The sequence below is a fragment of the Gorilla gorilla genome, chromosome 2 (assembly GCF_029281585.2).
Source record: "Gorilla gorilla gorilla isolate KB3781 chromosome 2, NHGRI_mGorGor1-v2.1_pri, whole genome shotgun sequence".
NCBI lineage: Eukaryota > Metazoa > Chordata > Mammalia > Primates > Hominidae > Gorilla > Gorilla gorilla.
The window spans coordinates 55,665,131-55,691,865 of NC_086017.1; the positions used below are offsets into that span (position 1 = coordinate 55,665,131).

At 48.0% G+C, this 26,735-nt stretch overlaps 1 protein-coding gene across 3 annotated transcripts in view; it reads right to left on the minus strand.

Annotated features, from left to right (window-relative positions):
- The window catches only part of SLC6A20 (solute carrier family 6 member 20), a 40,183-nt gene extending 15,885 nt beyond the window's left edge, over positions 1–24,298 (minus strand). For all 3 annotated transcript variants that reach the window (XM_055382182.2, XM_004033992.5, XM_055382184.2), the window contains exons 1-4: positions 23,589–24,298; positions 9,380–9,520; positions 7,303–7,394; positions 3,052–3,279 (exon numbers count right to left, since the gene is read on the minus strand). In XM_055382182.2, the coding sequence (XP_055238157.1) occupies positions 3,052–3,279; positions 7,303–7,394; positions 9,380–9,520; positions 23,589–23,709 (582 nt within the window). In that variant the 5' untranslated portion in view covers positions 23,710–24,298. The remainder of the gene's footprint in view (positions 1–3,051; positions 3,280–7,302; positions 7,395–9,379; positions 9,521–23,588) is intronic.
- Positions 24,299–26,735: the final 2,437 nt, after the last annotated feature.

Consider the following 26,735-nt stretch of genomic DNA (forward strand, 5'->3'; position numbering starts at 1 on the left):
GCCCAGCTGCTGACAGCTGGAAAAGGCATGGAGATTCTTGGTCACACACAGGCTCTGGGTTAGGGCTGGGGAAATGGGCTGGTGGGATGTGGTCGCTCACAGCTGTGACCAGCACGACATTTCTTATTCAGTAGAGAAGAGGCAAACAGGTACCGAGCCTCTGCCTTCCACCCTCCCTTCAACCTGACCTTATTCTGGAAAGGATTTGAGGTTACCCACAAAAACACATCAGTCACATTAACATTTCAAAATTGCTAAAGAAATCAGCATGAAAAAAATATATGGGCAATCCAGTAATGAGCCCACAGGAAAAAGCAGCCCATAGAATCTGTGCATAAGTCTCTACCCAGTTTCTGAGCCAGATTCAGCTCTGAGCTTCCTGGTGGCCTACACACAAAGCAGGAACACAATTAAAAGGAAAAAAAAATCTGCAGCTTGGAGAAGGACAGATTTCCCCAGGACTGGGGCCTGAGAGCAGATTGGTCATGAGTGCTCATACAGGAAAGCAGTGAGGTGTAGCGTAGAGGACAATGTCCCCATAATAAACACAATAGGAAATTCAGATCTGATTTTTATGGCAACCCTCCAGAAAGGGTTTACTTCCTTAGGCTTTAACATTACACCTGAATGGACATTTTTGTCAACCAGATCTTCTTTCTCCACCGACATGCATCGTAAGTTCAATGATGTTTTGTTAATATCTTTGGTGTTCATGGTAGCTTTAGTAGTCACCTGTCATGCTCTGGGTGATTCTAACTGTTACAAAGCCATAGAATACAGACCTTCAAGTGCACGTGTGCCTATCCAGGAATGGATTTTTTTCTGTAAATCAACTCATATGTGTACCAGAGCCTCATTTGTAAAGGAAATAAATATTTTGCAAGATTGTCTTTTGTGTAAGAGTTCCCTTAAAGTTTGAGTCTCTCTGTGAGAAGTATGGCTGGTGGCCTATGTTCAGGTGGGCTTGAATTACACTTGGCCCTCCCTTCCTATTGAGGTGTGGCATCATCTTCTCATCCATTTCCAAGGCCACCAGAATGGCACTCTGTACGCTGTCACCCAGGGGACGGCAGGTGGAATGTGGGGTGTGTCTTTTATCACTGCTTCTTAGCTGAGGTTGTTGTAACTTGAGAAGAGTAATAAATCCACCCAAGATTATAAGAAACCAGGTAAGAGAGATGAAAAGACAGAGCACTCACTCGTGACCAACATCCATCACAATGGGCACTAAGCAGGCCCTTAGGGCCAGCCCCGAGAATTTCCCTCCTTCCCCCAAAGTGAGCAAGTTTCCTGGAGGCTCATGGAGTCCCTACCAAGGTGGCTCACTTCTCCCTAAGTGGGCAGAATTGCTGGACACGTGATCCAGCCTAACCTATCGGAAGAAACCAATTCTGACCACTCTGCAGAGATTCTGGCAGGAAACAAAGGCGATTCCAACAGAGGACGCCAGGAAATGGCACGTGGTCTGTGACAAGATTAGCTCCATTTACACAGAGCTGTTGGAGTACTTTTCCCATGGAGAAGGGTGTAGCTGAAGCAGAGGAAATAGATGATAAGAATAAATAAGTTTTTATGGCATGACATGGTCTTATGCAACACATTTCAAAGTGATTGGGAAAAGGAATGGTCTCTAATCTCTACCTCTGCAGATGTTGCCCTCTGATCTCTTGGATCATGATAATAATAATCTGGCAAACATAAATTACAAAAACATTTTTTATGAGCATGACAGTATGGCCAGGCTCTACAATGGGACTGAGTGGGCTGCTGCAGGTTCTAAGCTCTCTCGGGGAAAGAGCACCTGTGCTCACTCGTCCCTTTCCTCAGCCATGGCACAGGGGACTTTGGGGGCTAAGAGGCTGGTCATCAGGGGCTCTTAGAAACCAAAATAAAATGCCCTACCAGGCATGATACTGGAGTTGTCCCATGGGCCCTGGAATACCATGGGTAGCTCTGGTCTAATGCCTCAAGAAATACATGGGGGGTGGGGTGTGGCTGGAGGAGGCAACTCAGGTAGTCAGAGGGTGAGGACAGGTGGGCTCCTAGGACTCTCAGCAGGTGACAGCTGGAATTGATGACATCATTAAGGCATAGAGCTACGTGGCTACCAAACCAAGACAATGGGAAGTCTTGGGGTGAGGCTGGGCTTTGCCCTCACTAGCTGTGCCCTTGGGCAGGTCAATTTACCTCTCTAAGCTTCAGGTGACTGGGATCATGAAATCTACCATGAAAGGCTGTTGCCAGAATGAGACAATGTGGGTGCTCAAGCCGTGGTGGGTCTACTGTGAGAAGTGACAGTGAATGAGACAGGGTGTGCTAGGCTCCGAGACATCTGCCGAAGCTTCAGGCAGGTGGCGGGTGATGGGAACACTGAAAGCAAACCTTCTACTTGGAGCAGACTAGAGCTAAAGGAACATGTCAGCCCCAGTGAAAGTGTGAGCCTTGGGATGCACCAAGAAAGGATTATGGAGATCAAGCCCGACAGCTCTGGAGGGTGATTGGAAGCAGCTTAGAACAAAGGGTCTCAAACTCAGCTGCAAATTAGAATCACCTGGTGAGCTTTTAAACCTCCCCACCCAGTGCTCAGGACACACCCAGACTGGTTACTGCAGAACTTTGGGGGGCAGGGCTAAGGCATGAGATTTTTGAAAACTCTCCAGAAAATACCAATGTGCAGCTGAGTTGGAGAGCCAGTGGCTAGGGTGTCTCGAGGATACATACAATCTTAAAGAAAAGCAAACTCACTGTCTGGTTGTCTGGGTGGTATGGATTTGGGGCTGACTGCTACAGAAAAACTCTTTTTTCTAAGAAAGTCCTTGTTTTGAGATTTAGGGTTGCAACTTTAACCATCTCTGGCCCTCTCTATAGTCATCTAGTAGGTGACTTGTCCCAGCAACACCATCTGTGCCCTCTGCCCTAACATAGCTGCTGCCTCTCCACTGCAGAGGGCACTCCCTTGGCATTGCCTAGGGTTGGAGACAGAGGCAGCTGCCCCTCGGTGCACCCTCCCACCCACCAGGAGCACCGGGCTTCTGTGCCTCACTGTCCCACCTTGCCAGTGGACTCGGTGCCACGCAGGATGCACAGGTACACCACCAGCCAGGCCAGGAGGAGGCACAGCGCCGGCTCCCACTGCACACCCCCATTCTCCTGGAGGGACGGCGAGATATTGAGGGTTTTCCTGTACCAGAAGTACTGTGTGGAGGACGCCTTCTCGCACTCCTCATCGTAGCCCGTGTGGTTACCATTCAGTGGGCAGACAGACCACGGCAGGGGATCCTGTGGGACCAAAGCAAGTGTTATCCAGAGAGGTGAAGGCTGAGGACAAAGGCTGTGGCAGGGGTGAGGGAGGTGGCCCTCAGCGGAGACTCTTGGAAGAGAAGGGTGCTGGTCCCCGAAGGGCAGGTGGCTGGAGCCCCTGAAGGCAGACTGGGAGTTGGAGAGTTTGTCAGGGGGCACGGGTGAGGCAGGAAGGGGTTGGAGGAGGGGGCTCTACTCTCGTTGCAATTCTGCGGGTGTTCCTTGAGGACTACTGAACTCTGTGGTGGGTCCCAGAGACTGAATAGCAAATGGACCACAGCCAGGCCAGCCATGATGATGGAACTCCGACCCACAGCCTGTGCACAATCAGCTCAGGCACTTAAACCACACCCTCTGCAGCACTGGCCCACATTGCTTAGGACTTGGTCAATGATTGAGAGAGTCCCTATTTTTTGGCCGACTCAGAACCAACCAGAGAAAGTGACAGAGAGCCCAGTGCAGAGTAGCTTAAGCAGATGAGAGTCTTACTGGCTCCACCCTGCAAAGTCCAGGAGTCTAACTGCTTCAGGTATAGCTTGACTCTAGCTCAAAGAAGTCACCAGCACCAGGTTCTCTCGGGCTCAGACATGCAGGACAGCTGTGGGGCCTGAACCTCACCTCCTGCTAGCTTCCAAACCCAATGTACATTGCAGGAAATGCCATTCGCCACCAGCACTTAGTGAGCACAGAACCTGAGACTTGCGCATCTCAGGACTTGCGGAAATCAAAGACCACCCGAGTGAGAACAAGCAGAGGCCGTTTACTTAGGGCTTGCTACAGCAAGGGAGATAGCAGCATCGCTTGCATTTGGCAGGGACTCCAAGGCAGGCGGGGATTGGGAAAGCTTGTTAGTGAGAAAAGAGAAGGCTCCAGGTGTGCCCCCATAGGAGGCTGCTGGCATGTCACTTATGAACAAAGGAGCCTCAATGGTGCACACATCATGACCATGACCCGAGGCCAAGTGGTAAACAGTGGTGCTGAGATGGGAGGGAGGGGAGGAAAAGTTACTTCTGACTGTGGGGTAGGAGACCCCAACCCTGCTCTTTGAGGACCAGCCCCACATTGATCAGTTTTGCACATATCTGGGTTCTACGAGCCCAGATTTAATTAGACAAAAATGCATCATTAATGGAAGCAAGTCTGACCACCCCACTGGGCTCAATCCCATATTTCACAGGAGACAGAACCAAGGCCCGGGGTATCACCTGATGGGTCATGGCTACTATGCCAGTAGGCAGCTGGAGCCCAGGTCTGCACACCCAGACAGTGCTCAGGACTGTCCTGGTGAGGACCTCCACGCCCACCCCTGCAATACCTCCCCAGGGCCACCCTAGCCTATTGGAATGTGTGAGCTGGTTTCTTGCTTTGACCCATATCGTGTTCAAAGCTGGCCACCAACAGTCCTTTCCCTTCCCATGTGCACATTTCTCCCATCCAGAAGTGGTGTCTCTTGCCTCAGCCTGTGAGTCTGGGCTGTCCTCCGATGCACGCTGACCAACTGAATACGGTGAAGAGATGCTGTGTGAGTGACTTCCCGGCCCGGGACTTCAGAGCCCTGTAGCTAGCCTCTCACCCTCTTGGAGACCAGCTGTGGGACATCCAGGCTAGCTTCCTGAATGATGCGGGTGCAGGGAGAGGGAGGCACGTGGAGGGAACTGAGGTGCCCGGTGGCAGCCAGCACCAAGTCCCAGGCAGGTGACAGGGGTCCTGGTAGACCTGAAGCCCAGTTGAGCTGCCTAGGCTGACATCCCCTTGGGCCATTTACAGCCTGTGTGGGACTGACCTGAGTCTGTTCCCTGGACTACCTGCTGATGCCAGACCGGGCCTGCTTCCCAGGCTTGGCTACACAACTAAGACACCTGGGGGTGATGCCCAGGCTGCACCCCCAGTGACTCTGATTTCATCTGTTTGGGATAGGGCCTGGTCATTGGATTTTTCACACCTCCCCACCCTGCACCCCGCACCCCGCAACTTCATCTACCCAGTGTGCAGCGAGGTTGAAGAAGGTTTAGAATATAGGAGAACTTGTTAAATGGGCCAGTTCCCAGTCTGACCTCCCTCACTCACCTCTGAACCAGCAGGTGAGGACAAGGATCCCTGCATTTGTGTGCATAACAGCCCAGGTGCTCCTGCGGAGAAGGGCTGGACACAAGGCTGGAAAGCCTGGCCAGGGAGTGAGTAGACAGGAGCACAGACTCCGGGGCCAGGTCCCTGAGTCCAACCCCACCAGCTATGAGCTACTCGGCTCCCCTCTGCTCGGGTGCTCAGTGTGCTCAGCCTCGTGGGGTGGCTGTTTTGATTACATGAGTGAACACTTCTAAAGTGCTGGGACCTACGTCTGGCCCAAAGCACGTGTAAGTGAATGTCTGCAGCTACTATTCCTCTCATTATTATGGGACCATGGAGGAGGGCTTCAAAGTAGAGGGACTAAGGGACAAGTCCACAGACCTATGAAGGATGGAATTAATGAATATTTAAGTGATTTTCAGGAATTGCTGGTCCCCATACTTCTGACTATTAGAAAAAGGTGCCCCTTTCTTGAGGCACTTTATTTTTGCTTTTGGGGGATGAGCAAATTATTCTGACTTTGTTAGGACAAGACACATTACTTCCACTTTTGGAAACTTGTCTTAATAAGTATACAAATCTATAATGCTTACAATGTGTATGGCAAGCCCTTAGTTGGCGGTACTGTTGTGCAGTGCACAAGCTGCCCAACCATACATGGCAGCCCTGCACAGAGGACAGGAAACAGTCACCAGGCTATAGAGTAAGAAGATTTGCCCTGTTTCTACTGAGAAGGCTGGGGAGAGGCAGAGTTGTGGCCAGTGTTCATGAAACTCTAGGTTGAACCAGGGAAAGAAGGAAGGACTGCAACTAAGCTCAGGGCACAGCTTTCTTGCCAGAGATATGTGCAATGGGGCAAGCTTGGTGGAGCTCATTGGGAAGCCAGAGTGGGGTATGCCAAATCAGGATTATTAAAGTCATTCACCCAAGCATTCCTCACGCCCCCACAGAGTCAAGGCTATGCCCAAGCACCCCAGAGGCAAACCCAGTTCAGTCCATAGTCCATGCCAGCCCTATCTTGCTTGCAGACCTTGGGGACAGGCATGTCCCATGAAGGCCTGGCTCAGGGGCAAAGGGTAAGGCATTGGCCTGGTTAGCTCCTGCCTCCTCCTCTGTTCCCATCTGGGAAGAAGCCAAGGTGAAGGTGGTTCCTGGAAGCAGGTGGGGGCAGTGGAGGATGGGGTTCCTGAGAGTGAAATGGTAGGAGCCAGGTAACAGAAATGAGCATGAGCAGTGGAGAGGAAAATTCCTCTTGTCCTGAATGTACACCAGCTCTCTGTGTGGAATTGGAGTTCTTGCTTCTCTACAATTCCAGCCCCTTCCACTTTTCTACAGAGTGTCAGCTGTAGTTATCATCAGAAATGTGTGGTTTAAAATGTTTAGGAATGGCCCTATCGTGTTACAGGGTGACAATGGTCCTTCTAGGAGAACTTAGGGGTCTGCAGGGAAAAGAAGAGGCTCAGGCTGGAGTCAGAAACCTGGAAGCACAAGTGGCCCTGCGGAAAGCGGGAGAAGGGGACGGGGAGGAAGAGGACAGGCCGTTGCTGTCTTGCTGGATTGAGGGAATCCCTCCCCACCAGTCCTCTCCACAGATTTCCTCCTAGGCACACTGTGCAGTAGTTCTTAATAGTGTGTGTGTGTGGGGTCACATCCATCAGAGAGAACCCACTGAAAGCCATGGACCTTCTCTCCAAGAACACGCACACTCTCACCGGTGGACTCTTGCTTACAGCGTAAGGGGCCCGTGGAGCCCGGGTTCAGAAGCCCTTCACGTGGTTTGGGGTGCATGGCTTCCCCTCCACCTCACACCACCCACTGGGTCCCCACCCCGAGGCTGCTCACCTTGCCCCACACCCCCTTCCCCGAGCGGGTGGCCCTGTTTTTCTCTCCCTTTCTCGCTCCTACTCCTGTTCTGGCACGGACCCCCCGGCTCACCTGGAAGGAGTGGAAGAGGTACCAGAAGGCCCAGGCGTTGATGACGTTGTAGTACATGGAGAGGAAGAAAGAGACCACCACGCTGGCAACCCCTGCAAGGAAGCAGAGGGCCGCGCTGAGGACTGAGGATGGCCCTTCCCCCTCCGCCAGGCCCAGCGTGTGCTCCCAGGACACACCTGTGGCGACCGCCCCGGGGTGGGCGAGGCCTCCCTCCACCAGGTTTGTGTGGTGAGTATTAAGCGAGACCAGGCACCTGTGAACACTTCGGAAGGGTGATTTCTTTTTCTCCAACCTCCCTCCTCACCTTCTGGGACAGGAGGCTGATGACATGTTTTTGAGATCTAACTGCCAGGCACTGTGCTAAATAAGTACTTTATTTACCTTTGGTCCTTACAACAGTATAATCTTCATATCGCAGAAGAGAAAACTGAGGCCTGGAGCCTGCCCAAGACTACCCAACTGTTAAGTGGCAGAACTGGGTTCACAACCTCATGCTGTGAGAAGCACTGTTGCTGTGAAGTGCCACCTTGTGCCAGATGTACAGTTATGCTCCCTCCTTGGCTCACCAGCGGTTGAGTCACCTGGTAGCCAGGAGAGGGGGTGTGAGGAGGCGGTGGGGAGGGGGCTGCCCGTAATTCAGTCAGGCCTGCACAAAACCCAGGGTGCGGCCTGAGAGCACAGAGAGGGGTGGGAGGCAGCAGGGCTCTGGGGCTGGTCCACACCAGCCCTTGAGAACCAGCGTCCCCTCCTCTCCCCAGCCGCAAGTGCTGGGACACTCGGTAGTAGAAACTGGCCATGGCGCCTGTATTTACCCCATAGGCATCCGCAAATGCTATGAACCAGGGCTTCCCCTCCCCACCCCCACTCCACTCTGAGCACTGGTTGTTAAATATTCACCAGCATCCCCTGGTTGGCACAAATATCTGGTATCTTTCCTATGATGCAGAAGATGCCTCTGAGAAGTCCTCTGTGATTGCTTATTCAGGCAGATTGTAAAACCACACACTTCTGTGTTAAAAATTAATAGCCCAGTGAAACCCCATCTCTACTAAAAATACAAAAAATTAGCCAGGTGTGGTGGTGGGTGCCTGTAATTCCAGCTCATCAGGAGGCTGAGGCAGGAGAAATGGTTGAATCCGGGAGTGGAGGTTGCAGTGAGCCGAGATTGTGCCATTGCACTCCAGCCTGGGCAATAAGAGCGAAACTCTGCCTCAAAAAAAAAAAAAAAACATTAATAGCCATTCAAGACAAGGAGGCAGTCTGGGTTTGGAGATGATTTGTGAGAACACTGGACACATTTCTTCTGCATCTGCAACCAGGTCACATATAAGCTTCCACCCTCTTTGCTCCTGAAACGTCACTCTGCTTTCCTGCCTGCCTTCCTTTCTGGGGCTGGAGGGGTGAGCATCACAGGCTATGGCCACTTCTGGTCAGGGTTCCTTCTGCATGCAGCGGCAGCCCTGGGTCATAAGCAATGTGCAGGGCAGGTGGAGGTTGTCCTGGAAGTGCCTGGGGCTCTGGCTCAAGGTCACTCAGGAGAAGCATGAGATGAAACAGTCCTCTCCTGCTGTCCGTGCGGGCCTCAGCTTCCGCACCCCAGAGACATTAATGGCACTCCCCAACACCTCAGCGGTGTAAAGAAGATTAAATGAGCTCATGCACATATATCCTATAGGCTGGCTCCCAGCATGTAGTAGGTGCTTGCTAAAAGAGAGCTGTTATTTAGCAGGGAGAAGTTGGTGAGTTTCCAGAATGGTTGTTAGCTAGGACTTGGAGTTACAGCTGTTTCCCTTTTACAGGTGACCAAGCTGAGGTCGAGAGAAGAGAAGGAGGGTGGCATCTGTTCCCCAAGGGGCATGCATCCTCCCTGTCTTACTGCCCTGTGGGTAGGAAACCCAGCTCCTCTCAGCCCACATTCTATGACATCCCCGCCAGGCCATTTGTTCACCCCAGGCAAGGGCTCTCTCTTGGGCCTGTGTTCGCCCCTTGATCCAGCAGCTTTGCTGATGGGATCCCACCCACACCCCCATGCTGCCCGGGTCTCTGGGTGGGAGAGGACTGGAGGGGCCCCACGTACCGACACCACTGAGGTATGGGCTGATGGTCCTCCAGGCGCCGATGCTGCCCTGCCGCATGCGCTGCCCCACAGCCAGTTCCAGGTACAAGAGCGGCATTCCCTCCACGATAAGCATGATGATGTAGGGGACCAGGAAACTACCTGTGGATGTCCAGAGCTGAGAGCCAGGCCACCACCAAAGGGCTTTTCTCCACGACCACTCAACCTCTGTGCAAACATCCTTCCATCCTCCTGTCTTTCTACTTGTCCATGCATTCTCCTACCTTTCCATCATCCATCCTCCTCTTTCTACTCATCTTTCATCCTTCTTTCATTCCACATTTTCATCCATCCCTCTTGCTGCCATTCCTCTCATCTATCTATCTACTTACTATTCATTCACCCACTTTCTATCCATCCTTCCATCCATCCATCCTTCCATCCAACCATCCATTCATCCATCCGTTCTTTCGTCTATCTTTCCATCCTTCCATCTATCCACCCTACATCCATTCATCCTTCCTTCCTTCCATCCATCTATATTTCCAACCTTCCATTCATCCATCCGTATTTCCATCTTTCCATCCATCCATCCATCCATCCATCCAACCATCCATCCATCCTTCCATCCATTCATCTATCCATCCTTCCATGCATCCTTCCATCCATCCTTTATCTTTTTATCTTCCTACTCGGCCACCTGTCTGTTCGTCCATCCATCTGTGGATGACATGCAGCCAGGTCAGTTGTTGAACTCTTTAAATTCATCCTCGCTGGGAGGCAAACTGCCACTGTCCCAAGCTGCTTGAATGCCTTTTTCAATGCCCCCACTGTCCCAGCCCTTCTGCCAAACCCCACATTCCATCTTCTATTACAGCAACTAATAGTTGATCAGGGCCAAGACAATTGTGTTGTTAAATATGTCAGACATCATGCCTGGATCCATGCATTCAGCTGTCCACCTCTATGCACTTCCTTTGGGCTTTGTGCACAGCCCTGATGGTGCTCCACATGAGGTAGTGTATGAAACAGACACTTACTAAGCACTTACTCTGGGCCAGCCCCTGGCTGGTGTGGAATGGGAGAGTAGCAACCCTGCTCCCTGCCCTTGAGGTTCCCTGCTGTCGGTGATGGTGGGGAGCCAGGGAGTGTGAATTTTGTCAGGGTGAGCCTAACAAAATGTCCAGTGGGAAAAGAGGGCAGGACTTCTGATCAAATAAAACCCAGACACTACAACTGCAAAGATTAAGGGCTGATTACAGAGCAAACTGGATCCTCAGTTGTTAAGGTAAACAACAAAATAACTATGCTTACATGAACATCTAATATTTACCAAAAATGTCTCCATTGTACACACGTGCTGTCCTGTAACCCACTCTTCTCACCCTATGGCATTCCCCAGGCACTCTCCCAATCACAGACCTTTGCATCACCCCTTAAAGAGCTGCATGATGTTCTGCTCTGAAAATGAGCCCAGAATGCATTTAATCAATTGTTAGACACTCAGGCTGTTTCCAGCTTTCTGCCATCATAAACAAAGCTGTGAAATGAAGCCTGGTCCACTTGTTTGTGTATTTCCTTGGGATACAAATCCCAGAAGTGGAATGGCTGGGGCAAAGACCAGGCAGAGCCCCCATGGCCACACCACAGAAAGAAAGGCATGAGCCGCTTGCATGGGTGAATGAGTGCCCACACCACCAGGCTTGGAGTTCCTAGCTTCATCCTGCTCATGTGGGGCCCTAGAACAAATCCTGCCCTCTCATGTCCAGACACTGCTATAACTCCTCTAGGCCAGGCTCCCTTCCATTCCTTCAGAACCTTGTTTCAGCACCTTGTGAGTTTTCTCTCAATATCAAAGGAGTCCAAGAGGTCATTGGTGGCTCTCAATCATGAAATATCTGACAATAAAGATTGGGTTCACACGCTGAGGCTTTGAAGCCACATTCAAACCCTCAGTGGTTATAAGATAATCCTGTTTTTACGCGGGGTGTTAAACAGTAACTATGTAAGGCCTGGCAAGGTCCAGGGACGACTGTCTCTCTGACAGGGTCTGACTGCCCAGTGCCCATGGGTAGGGTGGAAATCTAAAACCTGATGCCAAGTGGGAACATGAGGGCTGTTTGGCCCTAGGCATTAATCATTTCTGTCACTCCTGCCCCAACCTTTCAAATAAACACATAATCCGGGTGAATTTGCTCTGCAATAAATTTTTCAAGAAATGATGCTAGAACAATTGAACATTCATATGCAGAAAAATGAAACTCAACCCATATCTCAAATTTTATAACAAACAAATCTCAGAATGGATTACAGGCCTATATGTACAACTAAAAGCTATAAAACTTATATAAGAATACAGGAGAAAATCTTTATGAACTTGAGTTTGAGGCAAAGATTTCTTAAATACAATGTTAAAAGCACTATCTATGGAAGAAAAGATTGAGAAATTGGATTTCATTACTTCTTTATGAAAGACACTGTTAAGAGAATAAAAACACAAACTATAGACTGGGAGAAAATACTTGCAAAACATGCATCTTGAGAAAAACTTTGTGTCAAGAATATATAAAGGATTCTCAAAACTCAATAAGAAAAAGAACCCTTTCAAAAAATGTAAAAAAAAAAGGAGCAAGCATTTCACCAAAGAATGCCTGTCTTAGTCTGTGCTGCTATAACAGAATACCAGAGACTGGATAATTTACAAAGAACAGAAATTTATTGGCTCATGGTTCTGGAGGCTGGGAAGTCCAAGAGCATGGTGCTAGTATCTGGAGAGGGCCTTCTTACTGCATCATCCCATGGCAGGAGGTGGGAGGGCAAGAGGGAGCAAAGGGAGCAAGAGGGAGCAAGAGAGGGCTGAACTCTCTTTTATAACAAACCCACTCTCTCAATAACAAAAACACTCCTGGGATAATGATACCAATCCATTGACGAGGCCAGAGTCCTCATGTCCTAATCACCTCTTAATGGTCCCACTTCTTAACCCTGTTGCATTGGAAACTAAGTTTTCAACACATGAGCTTTGGAGGACATATTCAAACCATAGTAGGATGATTCCATTTATATGACATTCTGGAAAAGGCAAAACTATACGGACAGAAAACAGGTTGGTAGTGGCCAGGAGTAGGGGAGTAGGAAGGGGTTGACTACAAGGGGCATGATTTTGGTGGTAGTTGTGACAGCTAATACTGAGTGTCAAATTGATTGGATAAAGGGATGCAAAGTATTGATCCTGGATGTGTCTGTGAGGGTGTTGCCAAAGGAGATTAACATTTGAGTCAGTGGGCTGGGAAAGGCAGACCCACCCTTAATCTGGTGGACCCAATCTAATCAGCTGACAGTGAATATAAAGCAGGCAGAAAAAAGTGAAAATGTGAGCCTGGCTTAGCCTCCCAGCCTACATCTTTCTCCCATGCTGGATGCTTCCTGCCGTTGAACATCGGACTGCAAGTTCTTCGGTTTTGGGACTCAGACTGGCTTTCCTTGCTCCTCAGCTTGCAGACAGCCTATTGTGGGACCTTGTAATCATGTGAGTTAATACTTAATAAACTCCCCTTTATCTCTCTCTCTTTCTCTCTCTTCCCCCTATTAGTTCTGTCCCTCTAGGGAACCCTAATACAGTAGTAATACAACTACATGCCTTAAAGGCATGTGTGGAGATTAAATACAGCCACACATTCTTCAGCGCTCCTCCCCTGAAGAGGTGGAGTCTATTCCCCACACTGTGAGGCTGGGCTGGCCTTGGGGCTGGCTTTGTCCAATAGAATGTGGTGTCCATGTTGGTACCAGAGCCCAGGCCTCAGGACGCCTTGCAGCTTCGCCTTCCTTCTCTTGGAGTGTGCCTGAGAGCCATGTACCAGACCAGGCTCCAGAGGATGAGAGGCCACGAGGAGGAGAACCGAGGGAGCCTGGCCAGCTCAGCACCCACTACCAGGTGTGTGTGGGACCTTCTGGCTGCGTGAGCAAGGCCAGACACAAACAGTAAAGGAACAGCTCAGGCACCCACAGAACTGTGAGAAATGATTAATTATTGTTGCTTTAAGTCACTAATTTTTTTTCTTTTTACCTCTCAATATTTTTAGTGTGTATTTCCAAAAACAAGAACATTATCTTATATAATCCCAGTGCAATGAGTAAAATCAGGGAATTAACACCAACATCAAACTATTATTTTATCTGCAGCCCTTTTGCAATTTTCTTGACTGTCCCACTGATGTCCTCTAGGCATCCAGGCTCTAGCTCACAAGCCCACAAGGCCTCTAGCTGTCAGGTTTCTTTAGTCTCCTTTAATCTGGGACACCTCCTTAGACATTTTTGCCTTTCTTTGTCTTTCATGACCTTTCACAATGCTTTAGAGGAGCACTGGCCAGTTACTTTGTGGAATGTCCCTCATTTGGAGTTTTGGCAGAAACACTAAAGTGATCCTGTGTCCTTGTCCAGAGGCACAAGATGTCAATGTGTTCCATTCACGGTGATGTGGATTTTGCTCACTTGGTTGAGGTGGTGTCTGCTGGATTTCTCTGCTGAGAGTTACTATTCTCCCCTTAGAAATGATTATCTTCTTGGAGATATTCTGAGCCTCAGTAACTATCCTATTTCTCATACTTTTGCCCAGTAGTTTTGGCATCCAGTGAAGATTTTTGCCCAAAACGATTATTGCCGCACTGGTTGCCAGATGGTGATTTCCTAATTCCATCATTCCTTCTAAGTTCTGGAGTTTTCGAGTGGTTTGTTATGAATAAATAGGTAACTTAGGCACACATTGAGCCCTGTGGTAATGTCTCTGCCACTGTGAGTCCATATTACCCCAGATGAGTGGGAGACTTACAGTCACAGAATTATTGGAAGATGTAGACTCAGCTCAGCCTGGTGAATCCTTACTCATCACCACCTCCCTGGCACCCACTGTCACATCTCCACTGCACCGCCCTCCAGGCAGGTCTTTGTGATTCCACCCTCCAGTCCCCTCCCTGCAGTTTGTTCTCAGATTGTGACACACCTGCCTCTTCCATCCCTAGCCTTTCACCTGGTCAAATCTTCCTTGGCTCCTCCTTCCACCTGGAATCAAACCCATACTCCCTCCCTTGACCTCTGAGGCTTGGGGAACAGGGCTCCCACCTTCCCTTCCCTGCCGCTGGCCTCTCTCCAACCACTGCAGTCACACTGGCCTTCCTGCTGGTCTGGCCTCAGCACCTTGGTTCTTGCTGTTCCTCCTGCCCAGGATGCTTTCTCTCTTCTTTCAGTGCTCCGCCCAGACTTGGCTTCCCCAGAGCCGCCTTCTCTGTCCACCCTCACTAGAACAGCCTTCTTGCCATCTTGAACTCCTTACCCTGCTTGATTTACCTTTTGAACAGTTCCCTATGTGAATAATGCTATAATTTTCTTTGTTTACTTGGTGTCTGCCTCTCTACTAGCAAGGAAGCTCTCCTCTTGTTCTCTGCTCTGCTTAGAACAGCACTGGGCAGACAGCCAGAGTCCAGTGAATATTTGTTGAACGCAGGAAAGAATCCTTAGGGTCTCACTGGATGTTCCAGATGCATCACTTCCTCCAAGTGCCACCAGATCACTCAAAACTAAGACCCACCCTCTTGTCTTGCAAGCCCCTGTTGTTGAGGCACCTGCCGCTACACTGAATGTCTACTGCTCTGTCCACACCTCCAACTCCTAAACAGTCAGCTCCTTGAGGGTAGAGATGGGATCTGCATGGCTCATAGTTGATCTCTAGCTCCTAAGGAAGGACCTGGCACAGAGTAGGTGCTCAGTAAATGTCTGTTGAGTAACTGGCTCTACTGTGGTGTATAGCGTAATGCTTGGGCTTGCTGTCCATGTGTCTTCTCTTCTTGTAATCTCCATCTCTTTATCCTGTTCTTCTGAACTGTGGAATAACTTTGGATAGGGTCTCGCTCTGTTGCCCAGGCTGGAGTGCAGTGGTGCGATCACGGCTCACTGCAGCCTCGACCTCCCAGGCTCAAGCAATCCTCCTGCCTCAGCCCCCATGAGTGGCTGGGCCCAAAGGCATGCATCACCGTGCCTGACTAATTTTCAATTTTTTGTAGAGATGGGGTCTCACTATGTTGCCTAAGCTGACATTACAGGGTGAACCAGTGAACCACTGCACCTGGCCCTGCCATATTTTTTGCTAGGGGAGATCCATACTGGCTCTTGGTGATACCCTGTTTCCAAAAAAAAAAAAAAAAAAATGATAAAAAAGAAAAAGAAAGCTATCCCACAGCTCAGAAGAAAAGGATAAAGAGATGGAGATTACAAGAAGAGAAGAGACATGGACAGCAAACCCAAGCGCTACTCTATGTCTAATAAGCGTTACTCAGTTCCAGCAGTTGTGTCTGCAGAAAGAACACTGCAGACACAACTGGTGGAAAAGTACAATCACAAATTCTACAAGTCATTTTCCCAGTTGTGTACATTGAAAGCGCTCACTAGTCCTAGGTTAACTTGATGAAAACATTTAATACTTAGACATATAGTCTGTGATCTTTCAGAAATTATAAGATTCACATAATACCATATAAATTTATATAATATTCTAGGTCCATGAAACCTAATAACTAATAAAAAATAAAATTGGCTGCAGAGTTCTCCTTCGCAGAAATGAAAATCTGAAAACAACAGAAAAGCATCTATAGATTTTTGAGTAAAAAACATTGTAGCCAACTCATGTGGCTACAAAGGACAGATGTTCTCAGACATGCTGAGAAAGCGAACCACCTATTTACTATTCCTGAAAAACTTAAGTGCTCATGAACTGCATCCAACCAGTGTTGGATCAAAATAAGGAACTCGGATATGGGGTTGTGTTATAGTAGAACTAACTAGTGGTAAATAAACCAACAAAAGAGAATCAAGTCTGAAAATCATACTGTTAATGTCACTGTAAAGTTATACAAATGGAAAATGTAATTTCTGAATGAGAAGAAACAAAATATAAAGAGTAAAATAATCATCATAATGTGTCTGAAATCCTAGATTATATCAACAAAAGTTGTTAACTGGAATGGGGGTGAGGAAAGAAGCAAGAAGTACAAGTGTGCTAAAAGTTTTTTCTTTCATAGGGTGATATCAACAGATGACATTTCATTCTTGACAGTGATAACTAGAAAAAATAAGTATACTTTCTCCTCAAATTTAAATTAACTGCTAATAGAAAAAATAGGAATTATACCTTCTAAATCACTTGAGAAAAAAAGTAAAGAATATATACTTCATATTGTAAAAGATCAAAACAAAATCCAACAATAATAACTAACAAAAAGGAAAAGTAAGGCAGTACGAAATGTGATGAAAAATAACAGCAAACATAACCTGATAATAAATATAAATGGATCAAATTCCTCCACTAAAACATGAGGACCACTGGATTATAACAGCATAAAACTTTACGTGACTTAAACTTCCACAACTGGAGAATGGTTAAGTAAGTTATGTTACCTCTGTAAATGGAATATTATGGAGCTATTTAAGCTTATATTTTCAAAAAATATTACATGATTTTGGAAAGGATTAAAATAAGTTAATTTTGAAAAAGCAAAATACCAAGTCACATATAAAAATATGGTTCTAATTTTTTACAGCAAAAATGTTAACAGTCATTACCTCTGAGTGGTGGAATTTCTGGTGATTTTGTATTTTATTATTTGTATATTTCTGCATTTTACAGAATTTTTTCCTAACTTTTATATTTTTAGTAGAGATGAGGTCTCATTATATTGCCCAGGCTGATCTTGAACTCCTGAGCTCAAGTGATCCTCCTGCCTCAGCCTCCCAAAGTGCTGGGATTACAGGCATGAGCCTCCACACCTGGCCCTTTTACACAATTTCTATGATGAACACTCATTACATTTATAACCCCCAAACTAACACCATATGTTATTCTAGAGCATGTTGTTGCTTATTTTTCTAATTTTCATAGCCAGTACGTTGTCTATTTGCTGAACCTAAGAATCTCACTAGAAGAGACATTCCTTTCTGTATGAAATGTATCACTGCAAGCCCTCACATCATACTCTGTCTCCTTTGAGGGCCACAGAGATGCCCGCCCGAGTCAGTGCCTTTCATGGGAAAGCTTACTCAGGTGTCCAAACTCTTTCTCTCCCTCCACTTACATATCTTTTTTTCCAAAAACAACAACAACAACAAAAACAAACAAACGAAAAACACAGCAGGGATTTTTTGTAAACCTTTTTTTTTTCTTTCTGGGGCATGTGTGTGCTTGTGTATGTGTGTGCATATACACATGTTTAATGTAAGGAACACTGAGCACAAGCCCCCAGGGGATGCTGAAGCTGCTGGCCTGGGGGTTCCACTTTGGGAACCACTGCTCTATTCTGTGAGACCCTCCACCCCAGCGCCTTCCTTCTCTTCATTCACTCGCCTCCATCTTGGTCTTCCCCCAGAAGTTTCCCATTTGGAGTCAAACCCAGTCAACCTTTTGAAAACCAAGAACAAAGGCACAGGTGAGAAAAATTAAAGCCGTCTTTACTCTTCCTGACTGTCACTGGTTTAAAACTTCTAGAATTCCCTCCCATCTGTTCTCTGCTCTCCTTGCCCATCCCCTCGGGCAGCATCACCCCTTCTCCAGCTACCCAGTGCATCCCTGGCCTCCATGCTGGCAATCTCTGTAAACCACAGCTCTGACTGTGCCACTTCCCTGCTTAAAATCTGGCTTTGCAGTCAGAGCTAAGCTCCACCTTCTTAGCCTGTTATTTGGGGCCCTTAGGGACATGCTGACTCCTTTTTCATCTCCAGCTTCCTCTCCTGCCATTGCCCTAGTCCCCGCCTCACTTCTCACAGCCACCTGGGGTTTCTGGCCATTCCCCTCAAATGTGTGCTTTTCTGTGCCTTTTGCATACAGTTTCTTCTGCCTGGAATATTTTCACCCCTAATTCTACATGATGAGCTTTGACTTCTCTTTCACAGCTGCTGTTAAATGTTGCCATTGCTGGAAGGCTTTCTAGATCCTCTTGAGCAGTTAGTCCTTCTTGAGTTATTTCAGCGAAGCCTCTGAACAGTGCTTTGTTAAAGCTTTTCCTGCTTGGTCCACCCCCAACCCCTGTACCCTATAATTACCATATTTGTAAACTCTTCCGTCAGCGTAGTCCCTGGCTTGCAAAAGATACTCAGTGAATATTTACTGAATGACTTAAATTGCCTAGAAGGTTTATATTATATATTGTTTGTAAGGTAGTGATTCTCAACCTGGGTTGCACAGTAGAGCTCTCTGGGGAGTGTAAAACTCCTGTTGAGGCCACATCTGAGACCAATCCAATCAGGACTTCTGGGGGTAGGACAGAAGCATCAGTATTTTTTAAAGCTATGGGCTGATTCCAACACGCAGACAAATAGAGGCTTCTCCACCAGTAGGAAGACTCTATGTTCCTGACTGGTCACTTTTCCTCCCTACCAAGTGGGAGTGAGACATGTCAGACCCCACAATGCAACAGGCACAGGAGGGATGGTGTATCAGTCTGTTCTCACACTGCTGTAAAGAAATACCTCAAACTGGGTAATTTATAAAGGAAAGAAGTTTAATTGGCCCACAGTTCCACAGGCTGTACAGGAAGCATGGCTGGGGAGGCCTCAGGAAACTTGCAATTATGGAAGAAGGTGAAGGGGAAGTAGGCACGTCTTACATGACTGGAGCAGGAGGAAGAGAGAGAGTAGGAAGCTGCTACATACTTTTAAATAACCAGATCTCACTGATAACTCACTATCACGAGAACAGCACCAAAGGGGAAATTTACCTCATGATCCAATCACCTCCCACCAGACCCCACCTCCAACATTGGGGATTACAATTTGACATGAGATTTGGGTGGGGACCAAACTCATATCAGATGGATTTAGCCCGGGGATCAAAGGAGGGCTTTGTGGAAGAAGTCACCTTTAATTTAGGGAGGAGGTTTCCTGGAGAGGATGAAGAGCACACTGGGAAGATGCCAAACATTTTAGGGTATATTCAGGGAAGGGCAGAGGTGGAGAGGAGGTTAGAACAGAAGGGACAAGGGATCCTTGCAGGTGGACATCGCACAGGCTCCTGGCCAGGCCCTCCTCCAATGTCAAGGTGAGCCATGGGTGAGTGTCACAGGAGAACCACAGGAAGAAGTACCCTGAGCCACGACAATTCTTATTTGGGGGTCCTAGAAAGGCCTGGACACCTGAGGAGTCCTGTCCTGCCTGTAGCAGATGAGTGCAGGGTGCTGGGGAGAGAGCCCTGGCTTGTCACAGAAGTGGCTTGAGCCCCAGCTATTTCTCCAGAAGTCTTGTTCTCTCTGACTTGTTTCCTATCTGTAAATGGGGGTGACAGGACCAACTGTGGGCATGTTGTGAAGACCAAATTGAATTCCTTCAGAAAATGCCTCACATGATGCCTGGCACATGCTAGGAGCCCAACAGGGCAGATGTTACCAGGATTGAGTCTGGAAACCTTGGGTGAGCAGCAGGGGCCCCTGATCATGGTATTTCCCAACTAATGGGGGCCCTCACCCACTTTACAAGTAAACAGCTGCAGCACTGTTCCCTGATCCATCCATGGACTGACCTGCTGTGAATCAGTCCCAGGCTGGGTGCTGGCCTGAAGAGCTGTGGCCACCACAGCACCTGGCTCCAGGCCGGCTCACAAGAGCCAACCGGCCCCACCTCTCCCCAACCTCACACTCCGGCACAATACGTTGGCAGTCTGAAACTGGCCATGGTGGGAGGATTTACATCAAGGTAATCTGCAGATTCTTGGAATTGGGTCCTGCTGTTCCACCAAGAGCCAGTTGTTAAACATTTACTGGGACCCTACTGCAGGGCCTGGGGCCACAGAAGCAACCCTGACCCTTCCCTGAAGTGTGGTCCACGGACCAAGCCTTAGCCTTGCTAGGGAGCTTTCTAGAAATGAAGAATCCTGTCCTCCCCCACAGGCGTCTGGATCAGAATCCCTGGAAGTGGGGTCTAGCAACCTGCAGTTTATGAAGATCCTCAGGTAGGCTACAGTTTGACATGCAATTCTCTAAGCAATTTGGGGTAAGCAGTACAGGCAGCTGAAAGAGCTGGCTTCCTGTCCCAGACAGCAGGGGCTTTGCAGGGATGTGGAGCATTCCAGTCTGAGAGTGACACTGTCCCACTGCATAGTCAGGTGTCCTCTGATTTCCCCCTCAATATTGCAGAGAGAAAATTTAAGAGAAAAAGATCCATATTTCCACCAGTCACACAACTGTTCTCATCTCTCCATGTTTCTTCCGTGCACTTGTTTATGTAAAATAGTTAGTGCAGTATTTGCTTTTTACACCTTAGTGCACACACACTTGCATCCCCGATTTCTTCCTGAACAACTACTGCCTTAGATTTTGACATGGTTGCCCAAGACCTGCTGACTTTTTCAAAAAGAGATTTTGTGAAGTTCTTTGAGCTGCCTTTTATTTTTTTTTCTAGAGCAGGCAGCCAGGGCTGTACAGAGATGATTGGTACCTGGAATGTAATCTTCAGAATTAACATTCCTCATGCCGGGCCGGGCCTGGCCTGGGGAGCAGGAAGGAAACAAGCCTCTCCAGTCACGGGCAGAGTCCCATGGAGAGGGGCACAGATCCCTAATCCGTCTTATTCTGGGAAGTATTTTGGCACAGCCTGGCTCTGCGGTTTATAAACAAATTCTTTGTTTGCTGGGGGTATTTGCAGCTCTGCTTACAAGGAAGTTATACACCCCTCTGCAGCCTTTCATAATGTGGCTGATTTTTACCTTCCGGTAAGGGATGGATTGTAAACTGCCTGGGTTTGGGGCAACACAAACCACTTCTTAAAGGTGACTTTACTGTGCAGTGAAAGGCTTGGGAAAGCCTCTAGCATCCTCTAGCATCATTTATTCTGTGGCTTTTCCTAATACCTTGCTCATTCACTCAACAAATATTTATTGGATGGCTCTGTGACTCCATCGCATCACAGAGGTTGGGCCGGGCGGAGACAGAGAAACTGAAGAACAATGTGCAGTTCTTCTGACCAAGTGCCTATTTGGCCTGTGAAGTAGTGAGGAGAGTCAGAGAGCACGACGGAGAGAAAGCAATATTTGGTCCCACCTGGAGGGAATGGTGGGAGTTCTCCCAGCAACAACAGCATCTCAGGTGGAGGAAATATCTTGTGTGAAGGGTTGAGGCACAGAAGGAGGTGCTCATGGAAGTGTTTGGAAGGTAGGGGGAGGTTTGAAGCTGTGTGGCAGGAAATGAGGTGGAAATATTGGACAAGTGGTCAAGTTAGGTGGTCAAGTGCCTACTGTGCCAAGTGGACCGTTTGGTCTTTATTCTGTAGACATGTGGCTGAGAGGGTGCCATCCACCAGACCCACACCCTCCTTTTGTCTGTGCACCCACTAATCCATGCATACACCCAGCCACCAATCCATGCTCCGTCCAGCTTCCACTCATCTATCTATCCACCCATCCAGCCGAAGCATCCTCTGCACCAGGCACAGGATTACTTCTATGTTTCTTTTTCTTGGAACCTGAGGGTCTTGAGGTTTCCCTAGCAACCCCTTGATACATATTCAACTCCACAACTATCAGCCCCACATGCATCCCTCTGCAGACTATTCAGGTGATGGTGGTATTATAAACAAGGAATTAAGTAGTCATGTGACAGTGAGGCTCACCTGGACTGATGACTGGGAAACATGTACCCAGGATAAAGGTATCATGGGTAGGTCTACTGAGCACAGAATGATGTGGAAATCTCATTCTGACAAATAATTCTTTTTAAGAGTCAGTTATAGAGCTGTTAGAGCACATGGTAATGCTGTTAGAGCATATGGCAACATATGCCCTTCACATCATTATGGTGTATTTATGCACTTCAAATTTTAAAAAGGAATCAGGAAATTAAGAATGCACTGTTTTAAAAACTCTATGAATTAACCTTTTGTTGATTTGGGGTAAGGGGAGGAGGGAGCAGTGTTTAGCTCTCGGTCTTCTCAAATGGGTTCATTTTCGTAAATACTTTGGTCTAACATCTTCCATGATCTTTTATGGTGAAAAAAACATGCTAATTATAGAAGTCCTAATACACAAACACACACACATACACACACACACAAACACACACACACGACAAGGTAAACAAAAATCACCCAGAAATTTTGTTAACAATTTGATGTCTTTTCCCCGTTCTTTTCTCTGCATATTTTTAAGTAATTGTTTTAAAATGTCAAATCCATTTTATATAGCTTTGAATCTGATTTCTCCTCCCTCCACTTCATACAGGATACGAGAAAGTACAATTTTTTTTTGAAAATGCCGCCTTAATGGCTGCGAAGAGCAACCTTGAATGGATGCTCTATAATTTACTGAACCAATCCCCTTTATTTGAGGGCTTAGGAAGTTGCCAATGTTTTGCTCTTATTAAATGATGGTGACCATCCTTCTACCTCTGTCAGAACTCTGACAATTTCCTTTAGATACAATTCTAGAAACGAGACAACCGAGAAAAAAAGTGTTTTAAATGCTGAGACTTAAATCCCTCTTGCCACATTGCCTTCCAAAAAGGTACTTGGGCTTCACGAGGTTATTGACATGTGTAGAAGGTGTTCCCAGCTTTCCGCAACGCTAGGGGAGTGCGGTAAGAGCGCGTGGCTGGCTGGCTGTCCCCGGAGCGTGCATGATGCTTCGGAAAAAAACATTTATTTAAGAAAAACAAAACAAAACAGAATGATTTGCATTTCCTGCTTTCTGTCGTTCCAAACTCAAACCAATCTCCTTATAAAAAATTTAAAGAAATGGCTCAAGATCCTCTTAACCTGAGTTTCAAACCGTTGATTTAAGTTTCGGATCTGAAAGTTGTATAACGAGTTTCTGTTGAATAAGACAATTTCCTACTCACTTTTTACACCTAAACGTGAGGTTTACTCACTAAAACGTCAGACCATTGCCACTTCTCTCGAAGGAGGAGACCGCGTCCCCTGCGCTCTCAGAGCCGCAGCCTGGCCAACAAGGGTGAGGGCTGGGGGCTTGGCCGCCCCCGGGATGGGGCGAGGGGTTCCCGAGGGCTTGGGAGGGCGGCTTGGGAGAGAGCTCCGGCTCCGGAACGAGGTGTCCTGGGAACACTCCCGGGTCTGTGACTTTGGACAAATCACGCTCGCTTTCCCGGCCTCAGTGTGCCATTCTGTAACTTGGGTGTAACCCCGGCTCGCACAGACGGCGGGGACGCGCACAGAGTGGGGCTGGGGCCGGGGCGCGGTGGGCACTCACCTCCGCCGTACATCTGGCACAGGTACGGGAAGCGCCACACGTTGCCCAGGCCCACGGCGTACGAGATGCAGGCGAATACGAACTGCAGCGAGTTGGCCCACAGCGGCCGCGCTTTCTCCATGGCCCCGGCCTCTGCGCGCTCGGCTCCGGCTCGGGGGTCCGGCACGGCAGTCTCAGTGCGCGGTCGCCAGGCGCGCCGTCCTACCCCGGCTCGGCTTGGGGGTGGCCCCGCGCCTCCGCCGCCGACGCAGCTAGCTGGTTTTTAAATTGCTAATCTCATTAACGGCGCGCCCGTCCGAGAGGCGAGGCTGGTAAATGGATGACGGCGAGCCCCACCCCGCCCGATCGTCGCGGCCGGGAAGGCACCCGAGATTGCAGAGGACAGGGCGGCGTCCCCTGGGGTCCTCCGGCTCGGCGGAGCCTTTCTTCAGGCTGCGGAACTCCTCGGAGTGGGCGCCTTCCCTCGGCCACTCACCTGTCATTTATCAAGCGCCTACTGTGTGCCAGGCATTGTCTGGGGACACGGCTGTGAACCACTTCCCAGCTCCGTCTTGGAGCTGACATTCTGGTAGAGGGAAACACTTGAATTGGACTGCATGAAATGCCCCATTTTCAACCATTTTTTAATTTATAGAAAGGACAATGTCATATGGTTCAACCTAGCCCACGTATAAGACTGAGAGACGCGAGGAAGACACCTAAGGCAAAGTAAAGGGGTAAGCAGTTCCGGGGGGTGGCCAGGGATGGTTAGGGAGGGCTTCTCAGAGGAGAGAACATAACATTTGCCAGGGGCCAGAAAGAAGTGAGGGACCTTCCCGGCAGTCCCGTCCCCTCCGTCCACCCAACAGCTTGGCCCTGTGCGCCTACTGGGTCCGGGGACGGAATCGGGTTTTGAACTGCTGTGGGGGACTCTACTGCTCAGGCCAGCCTAGGGGCCAGAAATTTTGATTCATTAGGCCAGGGCAGGGAACTAAGAAACCTCGTATTTCTGCCAGTCTTACAATGTGATTTGCTTGAGGGTGGTCACTAGATAAGACAGAGCTTGGTGCTTTGCAGTAATGTGGAATCTGGGTTTGTATACCAACTCTGCTACTGACTTAGCTGTGTGACCTTGGACAAGGCACTTGACTTCTCTGAGTCTCTGTGTACTGCTCTGTAATGCTAACAGATATCTTCCCCTCTCTCCTGCCCGGCAAGGAAGAGCTCATGTGAGGATTAATTGGGAACTTAGCTTACTACCTGGCACAGAGTAAGTTCTCAGTAAAGAGGCCATTATCAAGTCTCCAGCAGGCTGAATGAATGAATGGGTAACATATTAATACTAATGCCACACTTTGAACAGTGCCTGGTACATTGTAAGAGATAAGAAAATGCTAAATAATAATAATAAAATTTAAAAGAGATGAAAAGCAGAGTTGCTAGTGAAAATCTTACTTGAAGCCAAAATGAAATCAGTGCTCTAGGACAGCTCCTCGTTGGGCTTTCCCTGGAGTTCCTGCCTGTCTGGTCCCAGAGGAGAAGGGTGGGTAGGGTGAGGGAGGTGGAGGCTTCCTCAGACATATTACCTGTCCTGGAACTTCCTACCTCGAAAAAGCAAAGCAGAAAAAAAATGCAGCACAGCAGGAGAAACTACTTTAATTTTTTTAAACTTCAGATTCTAGATAAATGTTTTTTCCTACCCATTGCCTCCTCCCCAAAGGAAACTACCATCCTGCTGTCTAACTCCATGGGTTAGTTTTGACCTTGATGAAAATGGAATTAAATGGGATGTACTTTTTTTGTGCCTGGCTTCATTTGCTTTCCATTGTTTGTGGGGTTCATTCATGTTCTAGTGTGTTGTGTAGCTATGGGTCATTCTCTCTCACTGTAGTATACTCGTCGGTGGTGTGAATATGCTCCAGTCTACTACTGACAGATGTCTGTGTTGTTTCCAGTTTGGAGCTGTCATGAATAGGGCTGTAATGCACATTCTAGTGCATGTTCTTCCGTAGATGAATGCACTCACTGCTGGGAACTTCTTGGCCTTAGGATAGGTGTGTTTGGCTTTAGCAGATATTGCCAAACTGTTTTCCAGAGTGGTAGTACAAGCTGACACTCCCTTTGGGTTTCAGTTGCTTTTGCTTTGCATCCTAACACTTGTCATTCTATTTTTAAAGGTCTGCCCAGTCTTGTGGGTGTATAGTGATAGTTAATTGTGCCTTTTTTTTTTTTTTTTTTTTTTTTGAGACGGCGTCTCGCTGTGTCGCCCAGGCTGGAGCACAGTGGCGCGATCTCGGCTCACTGCAAGTGCCACCTCTGGGGTTCGCGCCATTCTCCTGCCTCAGCCTCCCAAGTAGCTGGGACTACAGGCACCCATCACTATGCCCAGCGAATTTTGTTTTTGTATTTTTATTTGAGACTGGGTTTCACCGTGTTAGCCAGGATGGTCTCAATCTCCTGACCTTGTGATCTGCCCGCCTCAGCCTCCCGAGTACCTGGGACTACAGGCACCCATCACTATGCCCAGCTAATTTTGTTTTTGTATTTTAATTTGAGACGGGGTTTCACCGTGTTAGCCAGGATGGTCTCAATCTCCTGACCTTGTGATCTGCCCGCCTCAGCCTCCCAAAGTACTGGGATTACAGGCGTGAGCCACCATGCCTGGACCATTGTGCCTTATTTTAACTTCCCTCATGACCAGTAAGGCTGCATACCATTCCATAGGCTAATTGGGCCATCTAGGTATCTTTTTTCATGAAGTGCCTGTTCAAATTTTTTGTCAGTTTTTAATTGGGTTGTCTGATTTTTTCCTATGGATTTGTAGTTCTTTATGTATTCTGGATTTGGGTCCTATGTCAGTTTAGTGTATTACAAATTGCTTTTCTCAGTCTGTGTTGCCTTTTATTCTGTCAGTGGTGTCTTCTAATGAAGAGATATTTTTAACTTTAACAAAGTCCTATTTCCCAATCTTTTCCTTTAGTGTCCTCCTTTAGTGGTTTTTCTTATGTCCTGTTTAAGAAAGCACTCCTTTATCAACTCCAAGGCTGTGAAGATATTCCTGAGAATATATAAGACTCAGGCCAAATGAGTCTCAGCCATCCATAGATAGGGCTACCCGCCCTCCCCCTACAAAGGACTCCTCACAGCAATGGCAGCAGACGGAGTGCC